General features: G+C 52.1%; 1 protein-coding gene across 3 annotated transcripts in view; it reads right to left on the bottom strand.

The window, feature by feature from the left end:
• Positions 1-10,000, bottom strand: part of pak5 (p21 protein (Cdc42/Rac)-activated kinase 5) — a 52,267-nt gene that overhangs the window by 14,677 nt on the left and 27,590 nt on the right. For all 3 annotated transcript variants that reach the window (XM_084700000.1, XM_084699999.1, XM_084699998.1), the window contains one exon: positions 210-1,064. In XM_084700000.1, the coding sequence (XP_084556126.1) occupies positions 210-1,064 (855 nt within the window). The remainder of the gene's footprint in view (positions 1-209; positions 1,065-10,000) is intronic.

Raw genomic sequence — 10,000 nt, 5'->3', positions numbered from 1 at the left:
TGTAGCGGGAGACGATCTCCTGTGATGGCTATGTCACTCACTATCTGCACACTCGGTAGTTTGAAAATGTTACTTACTTATAACATTTGGTGTACCTTTTCAAATGTCCTGCTAAGGAGGTTGTGGAATAGAGGGGGGTCGTGTGTGGTAGACACTAACAGACGGAAGACTCAACATCGACAACATCCTGTGTTCACGGCGAGCGTTACCTTGGCGATGCCCTGCGAGTTGGCGAGGGTCTCTGAGAGGCGGGGGTAGGTGTAGGAGCTGTAGGGGTGTGTCTGGGGGGGGCTCCTGAAGGCCCCGCTGGCCCCGTAGGGGACGCAGGGCTCCTGCAGGCCGGAGCCGGAGCGCGAGCGCTGCCTGATAGCGGGCTGGGGGCTGGTCTGCGTCACGTACGAGCTCTTGGGACGCTTCTCGTAGTCGTCGCGCAGCCCGCCGTAGCTCCACTCGCTGTCCGGGTAGTTGATCTGCTCGCTGTGGAGCGAGGCGCGCGACGGCGTGCCCACCGACACGTCCCGGTAGTCCTGGCTGGACGAGCCGCCCACGGAGGCGCGGTAGTAGCCGCTGGAGCCCACGCCGCTGCCCGCCGTGGAAGCCACCTCGTCGCCCGAGCGCACCTTGCTCTCCAGGTAGGTGCGGTAGTCGGGCGGCAGCTTGGCGTAGTCGGCCTTCTGAGGCATGGCGTCCGGGTAGAAGGGGCTCCGGATGGAGTGGGAGTGTCCGTTCTGCTTGGGGAGGCGGTAGTGGCGGCCCACCGCCCAGTCGCCGTCGATGGAGAAGCTGGGCTTGGCCTCCTTACCGTAGGGCTCCAGGGAGAACTCGCTCCGGGAGGTGTCCAGGTCGCAGGAGTAGCGCGAGTAGTAGTGGCTGAAGCCGTTCTCCTCCGGGGGGTTGGGGTGGGCCCCCGAGGGGGGCTTGGAGGCCCCGCTGCCGGCCTGGTGGGGGCCCGGCGGGCTCTCCTTGCGGAGGGAGTTGGAGCGTGTGACGGAGATGCTGTCAAACTCCTCCAGCAGGCCGTTGATGGAGGCGTCCTTAGGTGGGCGGTTGCCGCGGACGATGGTCTATGGGAGAAAAACAGACACAGGTACAGACACACACACACACACACACTAGTGAACTTTGGCCCTGACCTTGAACCAGAGCCTAATGCTGAATAGGATGCAGGCCTGCAGTGGAGCCGTGATACGAGGGGTGCAATCAAGTCAGTTCAGTTCAGCCACCACAGACTGAAGACCGAAGAAGATGAATTGAAATTCCTGTTTGCTCAGTTTAATTGTTTTATTTTGAGTGTTTCCCAGATTTTCAAACAGGATTTTCAATTCATGTGTATCAGGGCTTTCAAATCCTCACTAGCAAGAGATGCATGACAGCTTGTTAGAGGCAGCTTGAAGGTCAGGCATCTCTACAGCAGCTGGATGTTGTGAGAACATCTACAGCAGCCAGTGTGTATGGGGGGAGATGGAGGGCCAGTCGGAGATGCCAAACTGAGGAACCTCAGTTCCCTCCTGCATCTCTCAAGGAGATTAGCTTGAAATTTCTGTGGGAGGTACTGATCAGGGTACATGAATAATCGTGACTTTTTGGCACGTGCACACTCTCTCTCTCTCTCTCTCTCTCTCTCTCTCTCTCTCTTTCTCTCTCTCGCACACACACACACAGCTGGTTTGTTTTAAACTCTTAACAGCTGAAACAAGGGATCACTCATCCTCTCCTACCCACGACTAAGCTCTTTACACGGCTGTGGCATGAGTCACAGGGAGCTGGCTGTTAGGGTGTGAGGGTGTGTGTGTGTGTGTTTGTGTGTGAACTACTCTGGGTGAATTGCCTCCAGAGGCTCAGCAGCAGAGCGCTACAGTAGCTGGAAACAACCGGGACAAAGCAGATGACACAGCTGCCCCCCCCCTCTCTCTCCCCCCCCCTCTCTCTCTCCCCCCTCTCTCTCCCCCCCTCTCTCTCTCTCCTCTCTCTCTCTCCCCCCGCCCCTCTCTCTCTCTCCTCTCTCTCTCTCCCCCCCTCTCTCTCTCTCTCTCTCTCTCTCCCCCCCCCCTCTCTCTCTCTCTCTCCTCTTTCACTCCCTTGCTCACACTCTCTTTGTCTCACTCAGTCTCTCTTCCTTTCTCCTTTCTCACTGTCTTCCCTCCCTCCCCCCCTCCCTCTTTCTTTCTCTCTATCGCTCTCTATTTTTCTATCTCTCTATCTGTGTCTGTCTCTGGAGAGCGGTGCAGTGGAGGGAGGGAGGGAGGGAGGGAGGGTGGTGACCCTCTGGGTGTGTTCTGATCAGCGCTGCATGCTGCAGGGCTGATGAGACAGGCATCAGTCCTGTCCCAGCCAGCCAGCCAGGCAGGCAGCCAGCTAGCCAGCCAGCCAGCCAGCCAGCCAGCCAGGCAGGTCTCCAGGTCTGGACTCTGCTGCAGGAGTAGACAGCTTAGCGATATCACCGCAAGCCAGGTCTCTCTGGTGTGAGTTAAGTCTCACTGACACACATTTACACACACTAATACTACTTCAAATAAGTTCATCTTGGCCCTCAATGAGAACATGCTAATGGGTGTACAGTACAAGCTGATGAGTAATGTTTTGGGAGAAAAAAGAATCCTCGTCACTTTGAACTGTTTCCAAAAGTGGACGGTGTTAGTTCAACAGTCATGTCAGCACATTCAGACGCCATGACAGCCTTTCTCCTTCTGTCATGTCTCTGTCACACACACACACACGTGGGCGCTCCCGCGCTGTGTCAAAATGTCACATTCGCTGACCCGGAGCCAGAGGAAAGCAGGGATCATCTCTGTCACCTCCGCAGCCTCTGACAGACACACGCTTACATCCACTTCAACGTTACTTTCGGCCTTTATTTCTCCCGTTGTCTCCATCAGCGACCTATTTCTCTCCCTCCCTGCCCTTTTGAACCCACTCCTCTCTCTCTCTCTCTCTCTCTCTCTCTCTCTCTCTCTCTCTCTCTCTCTCTCCTTCTCTCTGTGTATCTCTCTCTCTCTGTGTGTGTGTCTGTCTATGTTCTTCCCCCGCTCAGGAGAAAGGGGCAGTGTGACTTGTAGGAGCGCTGGACTGGAACCCCAGGTAAGGTTTCCTGTAAAGCAGTGGTCAGGCTGAGAGGCCCGGGCTAGGGTGACCGCTGAAAGGATGGGCCTTTAAACAGGTCATATATCCAGCATCCATCATGTTCTGGTGTGTGTGTGTGTGTGTGTGTGTCGATATGAAGGCCCCCCCTCCTGCTAATTCTATTGTCCAACAACAGGGGGCAGAGTGTCAGTTATTTAATAAAACATCATCCCTGCATGGTTAGAAATCAATATCTGTGTCAGAGCCAGAGAAGTACGAGTAGTAACAGGAGGAGAGCAGGAAAGAGAGAGAGGGGGGAGAGAGAGGGGGAGAGAGAGAGAGAGAGAGAGAGAGAGAGAGAGAGAGAGAGAGAGAGAGAGAGAGAGAGAGAGAGAGAGAGAGAGAAGGAGGGAGGGTGAGCAGTTCAGAGGATGGAGAGAGAAACGAGGTTAATTGTGTGCCAAATCACTGTCAAAATCCCTGACGCCAAGTCTGCATTGGTGCTGGAAATCTTCCCATTAATTTGAATTAGGGGGCTGATAGTTTGGAGTGCCTGGCTTCCATAGCCCTCGTCTCCCCCTTCCCCCCCTCCTTATTGCTTTGGGAGTGGCTGTGTTCTGTGGCTGCAGTGACAGCAGCCATATTTCACTGTGGTGCTGCGTTGTCCTGTCCTGTAGTGATAAGCTGTAATACATCTACTCTCCACGCACTCGACCGCCCGCTCAAGGTAAGAAAAGGAGGAGGAGGAGGAGGGGAGAGGGGGAAGGACAGTAGACGGGGGGGGCAGGGGGGTTAAGGGCAGAAGGAAAGAGCACAGAGGGAAAGAGGGGGAGGGGAAGATGGGGAGATGGTACAGGAGAAGGTCTGGAGAGAAGGAGATAGACAACACAGGAGGGAGAGGGGAAGAGGCCGATAGCAAGGGGAACGCTGGAGCGAGAAAGGAAGGGATGGATAGATGAAAAATGAGGCCCACTAGAAGATATGGGGGGCATTAACCTTGCTGGTAATGAAGGGACATGTGATGGGAGGAAGGGGGAGGGAGGGGGAGGGGGGGGGTAATTAACGAGCTTGCCCTTCTTGTGACTCCTGGCTCCAACCCTGCTTATGCTTCACTAGCCGTGCAGCATCCCAGGACACTACAACTCCCAGGAGCCTTTGCAACTTTGTAGTCTCTACTTTGACATCCCACCCAACACTCAAGCTACGGCTTGTCAGTTCCTGTTACCCGGAACGGCAACGGGATGGAACTACCCCAGCGTGCATTTCTGGACGTCATGGGGATCAGGTCAACATCTCCCACAACACTACGCAGTCTGAGAGAGAGCCAGCCCCGGGGGAGAGCCGTGTTTGACGTCCCTCCTCTGAAGGGGCTCCGTGTCAGTTTACAGGTTGAACAGTCACTGCTGTGCCTTCCAGGAAGGGGTAGGCGTCATGTGATGCGTCATGTGATGCGTCATGTCATGTTGCTACACTGACACAGAGGGGGCTCTCCGCCCCTTTGTGTCGCCTCTTCAGTCACACACCGTGGCACCACCCCCAACACGCCCCCACACTCTCCCTCACACACACACACGCCTTACCCCTCGCCCTACACACACATACTCTGCCCCCCTCCATACACACACACACACCCGCCCACAAAGCTGTGCAGGACCAATCATGCGGGCTCGCGGTCGAAGCACAGCAGCTACACACCCTCCCACGCTCCAAACAACACTACCACACACACCTCTGGGACTGGCCTGAAAACATTTTAAAGTGGCTTAAAAACCATTGCTTATTGGTGTGTGTGTGTGTCTGTGTGTCTGTGTGTCTGTGTGTCTGTGTGTCTGTGTCTGTGTGTGTGTGTGTCTGTGTGTCTGTGTGTGTGACTCAGAGGGCAACGGGAACATTGTATATAGGTCTGACAATAACACAGTCCACTGCCTACTCCCACACTACACCCTCACTTCTCTCCCCCTTCTACCCTCCGCGAGCCTCTCCCTCTCTCCTAACTGACTGTCTGTTGGAGAGAGTCCAGGCTGGGCTTTGGCTGGTGAACTTGCTGCTCTCTACCGCGACAAAGTGCGCACACACGTGCAGTACGTGACACTGCCTCCGGCCAGCCGTCTCTTAGATCATCTCAGAAGGCCCTCGAGACACGGAACAAAGAGAACCCTCGTGACTCACTCTTCAAGAGCTGGTCACTGGCCCACACACACCATGTCAGCTATTGATCTGGTGGAGGACTCACTGTGCTTACATGATCTCAGTGAGCTCTAATGGAGTCTGTTAAAACAGCCGAATGACAAGACCAGAGAGACAAAGGGAGGATTCAAAAGAACACCGTAATGTTCGTTGTTGAATTACCAGGCTTTGCTTTGCTCTGCATTTTTTTTCAAGTTATATTGTCAAGGGTTCAAAGAGAAGAGAGAGCGCTGTTTACCTCAGCCAGCCACACTGAGCTCAGGGACTAGTACAGAGCTGATGGAAGGGCCTGAGGAGGCCTGATTCAAACACTAATAACTGTCTTTCTAGGATTAACAACCCCCCTGGGACAGATCTAAATAACCACATTCGGCATGCAAGGTGAGATAAATCAAATGTGCCTCATATTTTCAAAAATCTGTATTTGTCCCAGGTCGGGTCTTCCAGTATGACACCTAGCTACTGAATTGTCTTTATGCTCTTTATGCTTCCCAGAATTGAGGCCTCCGGAAACTATATTTCCACTGGGGCCCTTAAAGTGTGAGAGTATCAGAGGTGACCTGTTAAGGTCCGTCCATCCACACAGCTTCTGGAGGTCATCCAAGTTGGGAGGGACAGGGACAGAGATCTTTCCTCTCTCCTCCCACTTTTATGATGCTCCTTACAGCACTCGACAGTAATCCCTACTACGCTGCCTGGAGGGGACCTTGTCCACACTGTTACAGCCCTTTAGCTCTCTCTGCTGGACACAAGAGGAGATGACAGCCTCTTTTGTCAAACGCCGTCTCCAGACACTGAGCCACCTCAGGGAGATTCCCAGAGTGCTGTCATGACAACCGTGAGTGTCAACAATGAGTCTTGATTTTTTATATTTTTTTACATGGGAATGAAAACACCCAGAAACACGACAATAAATATAGATATGCTCTCTTGGTTTTACAAACACATTTCAGTTTCAATTCAAAACCTCAGTTAAAATATCTACTTCAACCCAGAGTTAGGATCAAATCATTCCTGCATCCACAACTGACCCAGGAAGAGTAGCTCACTCAACAAACAAGTGCCCCCTGGCTGAGGTTGTGCTGCCATCTGCTGACGTGTTCTAGTATTGCATGCCTAAGATCAGAACTGGATCCGGTGACAAAGCCATGCATTGTTAGAAAGGGCACAGCTTAACAGAACAAGCTGGCACTGCCCTCAAGCAGATATCTAGTAGAATCAAACAGGTAATTACAGTTAATGGGAAAACCTTGACCTCGAATGTATTAGGCAATGTCAAAACTCTCTTTTCCTCACAGCAAAACAACAGGGTTTTTAATTAAACGGTTACAATACTCTTGACGTGTTATTAACCGAGGTGAACACTGACTTTTCCTGAACACGGTGTTTGATTATTCCAGACACGGGTTCGGAGCATTTCCATGATGAATGCAGACAGAGTTGGCTTGTTTCCTGAGGAGAGGCAGCCTGTTAAGTCAGGCTACTAATAACCCTCCACTTCCTGCTCTGAGCAGAGAGGAAGACCACAACATCTTTCTACAAACACTTCAGCAGTCCTGAAAGGGCTCGTATTCATCCTGATATGTATATGGGGATGGTGGACTCTGGGGGGGGGGGGGGGGGGGGGCATCAAGTGTGTGCACGCGTGTGTGTGTGTGTACTGCTGTAGGGAGACTAGGGCAACCATAGGAAGAGTGCCTGCTGGTATATAGAGTATCTGTGTTTTGGTTGCTGTGTTTCTGTAATTTGATGCCTCTAGCCCCTAGCTCCCACCCGATATCTCAGGCCGTGTTGCCCCAGTTTCCTCTGACGTCACTGGGAGACGGCTCCACCACCACCCCCAGGAGGCACACGGGGCCAGTAGAGACCCACGTGGAGTCAGTACAGGGCTGCCAACCTTTTCCAAAAAGCTCTGAGTGAGATTTGGTATTTGGTCATTTTCCTGCAAAGCCCCTCCCTCCCTCCCCCCAACGTTAACAGGGCTATTTGGTTGGCGTTGCCTTTTCAGCGTGAGACATACAAGGTGTGGCGTGAGAGCGTGTGAAATGGTTCAAATGCGCGTGTCTCACGGCCAATGCGTGACAGTTGGCAGCCCTGCCAGCAGATATTCACAAGCAATGTTCCAGAACAGAGAACACAGACATGATGGGGAAACAAACACAATTAGTTTATGTATAGAAGACTTGCTTTCTATTTTGACTTTAATCACAGAATGATACAGGACACGTACAAAGATACTGCAAGTGCACTGTACTTGAACGCTAGTGTAGCTGAGAAGACAAGAAAGATGTAGGATATACCTCCCTGGTTGAATGTGACTAGTTTAAATATGCGATATGCAAATGAGAGCTTCTCTGAAGCGTTTTAACTTCAGAGAGAGGGGGAGGGAGCAGAGGAGATGTGATGTGAGTGGAGACAAGGAGATCAATTAGGGTTCTCCAGTATTAGCTTGTCTCTCTGGGGGGAGAGACAAGCAGGAGAGACAAGCAGGAGCCCCTTCCAGATTAATTACACTCCAGCGCTCGGTAATCTCAGCCCTGTCACAGAGTTAGAGTTTGCACTCCCTCTTTCAGTCACCCTCGCCTCGCCGTATCACACTCCTCCTCACTCCAAAATATCCATCACTCTAACGATCTTGATCGCTGTCTCTCTCTCTCTCTCTCTCTCTCTCTCTCTCTCTCTCTCTCTCTCTCTCTCTCTCTCTCTCTCTCTCTCTCTCTCACTCACTCACTCACTCACTCACTCACTCACTCACTCACTCACTCACTCACTCACTCACTCACTCTCTCACTCACTCACTCACTCACTCTCCTTCTCTACCTTTCTCTAATTATCTATCTATCCATCTATCAAGGTCAGTCACTGTCAAATTACATGGAAAGATAACACTGTGTCCAGGAGAATTTCCCTCATATTTTAGCATCACTTCCTAGCGTCACTTCCTTAAAGTTAAGCTAGAAAACACTTTGAAACAGAACATCCTTCTGTACTGATTTAGCTCTGGGTTGATACTTGGTACAGTGGTCAACTCAACATTATATACTGTTACTAGCCACAAGATGGCAGTGTAGCCATTGTCACTGACATTCCAAAGAATCTCCCTTGAGGTCAACAGAACTCCAAGTCACATTCACCACCGTCGATCGCAACAGCTGACCAGCGCCGACAGGTCAGCTGTAACCTGTGTCAGCATTTCACTGCATATAGTGATACATTAAACAACAGTCTCCAATGTCTATTCATATATACACAACGTAAACGCACAAGCGTGCCCAACACACAAGCCCACACACTCGTCTCTTGAATCTCATCACAAACTCTGTCTTGGTTCACGGGTACACCCAAAAAGTTTGAGAGGACGATGAAACTCCTGGACAGACCCTGCCACAGTGCACTGCAAGTCCTCTACGATGTCTTTCCTAAGTTGTGAACACGTGCCGCCCTTCAACCGCTCTGCTCTCTGGGGTAGGATACCAGGGCCGTGTCTAACCCCCTGTAGAGGGAGCAGACACTTCAGGGGGTCCAGATCTGGTGTGCTGACCCTCCCGCTAGAGAGTGTGTCTGAGAACGCAGGAGGAGGAGAACATGGAGAGGGAGAGCAGAGCACAGGAGGAGGGAGGAGGGAGGAGGGAGGAGGGAGGAGGGAGGAGGGAGGAGGGAGGAGGGAGGAAGGAGGAGGGAGGAGGGAGGAGGGAGGAGGGAGGAGGGAGGAGGGAGGAGGGAGGAGGGAGGAGGGAGGAGGGAGGAGGGAGGAAGGAGGAGGGAGGAGGGAGGAGGGAGGAGGGAGGAGGGAGGAGGGAGGAGGGAGGAGGGAGGAAGGAGGAGGGAGGAGGGAGGAGGGAGGAGGGAGGAGGAAGACGCTTAAATCAATGCCTTCTACTTGAGCTACGCTGACTGCCAAGAAATACAGATGCTCTCTCCGTCTTAAGAGTGTGTGAGTGTGTGTGTTTGTGTGTGCCTGCTTGTGTGTGAATATTCACTCAAATCAATCAACAGCGTTTTCCTCAGGGACTTTACAAGCTGTCTCAGGGCCACAGTAACAATCACTCCTCAGTTCCAGTCATGTCATCCTGTCACGTGAAGCAGCCGTTCACCATGCTAATGAGAATTACAGACACATATTCTGGGCCCTTCTGTGGCGGCTCCAACCGAAGCTGCTCAGCTCCCCAATCCTTCTCCGTCTGAGAAGTGAACTTGGAGAGTGTCCAATGCCATTAACACCACCGCTGACAACCCTCCAGTAGACATCGAGCCTTTTGCGGCACGTCAACTCCATAATTGTAAACTTCCTCGTTCAATCAGGACCGAGATCAACTTTTCGGCCCCTGAAACAGCAGATGGTTGACCCTGTTTAAAAGGAAACGCTATCCTCTTCTCTCCTGACATACATACATGCAGACGCTCCATAGCTAGCACCAAAATAACCCCCGTCATACTCACAGAGCCAGTTTCACTTCTCGACACAGACATGGAGAAACAGACGTTCACCCCAGACACACAGCCCCTGTACGATGGCGGCTCTCTGGTGAAATGACACGCAGGAATACATGACCTCCATAAAGAACAAGTGAGCACACAACGTACAATGTTGGCAGAAATAGCACGTACAAACACCCCTTACAGACAACTCATTGTACACACAGGGCACAGACCGAAAGAAAAACGGAACCCTCTTGCACAAGTTTACAGTAAATACAGTCTGTGGAAAAACCTCCGTTACTAGACTGTCATAAACAGGTGAGTTGCACACCGG

This window comes from Hypomesus nipponensis, chromosome 6 (genome assembly GCF_054491055.1).
Source record: "Hypomesus nipponensis isolate SF chromosome 6, ASM5449105v1, whole genome shotgun sequence".
Classification (NCBI taxonomy): Eukaryota; Metazoa; Chordata; class Actinopteri; order Osmeriformes; family Osmeridae; genus Hypomesus; species Hypomesus nipponensis.
The sequence above is the reverse complement of the archived record's forward strand: the minus strand, read 5'-3'. Positions and strand labels throughout refer to the sequence as shown.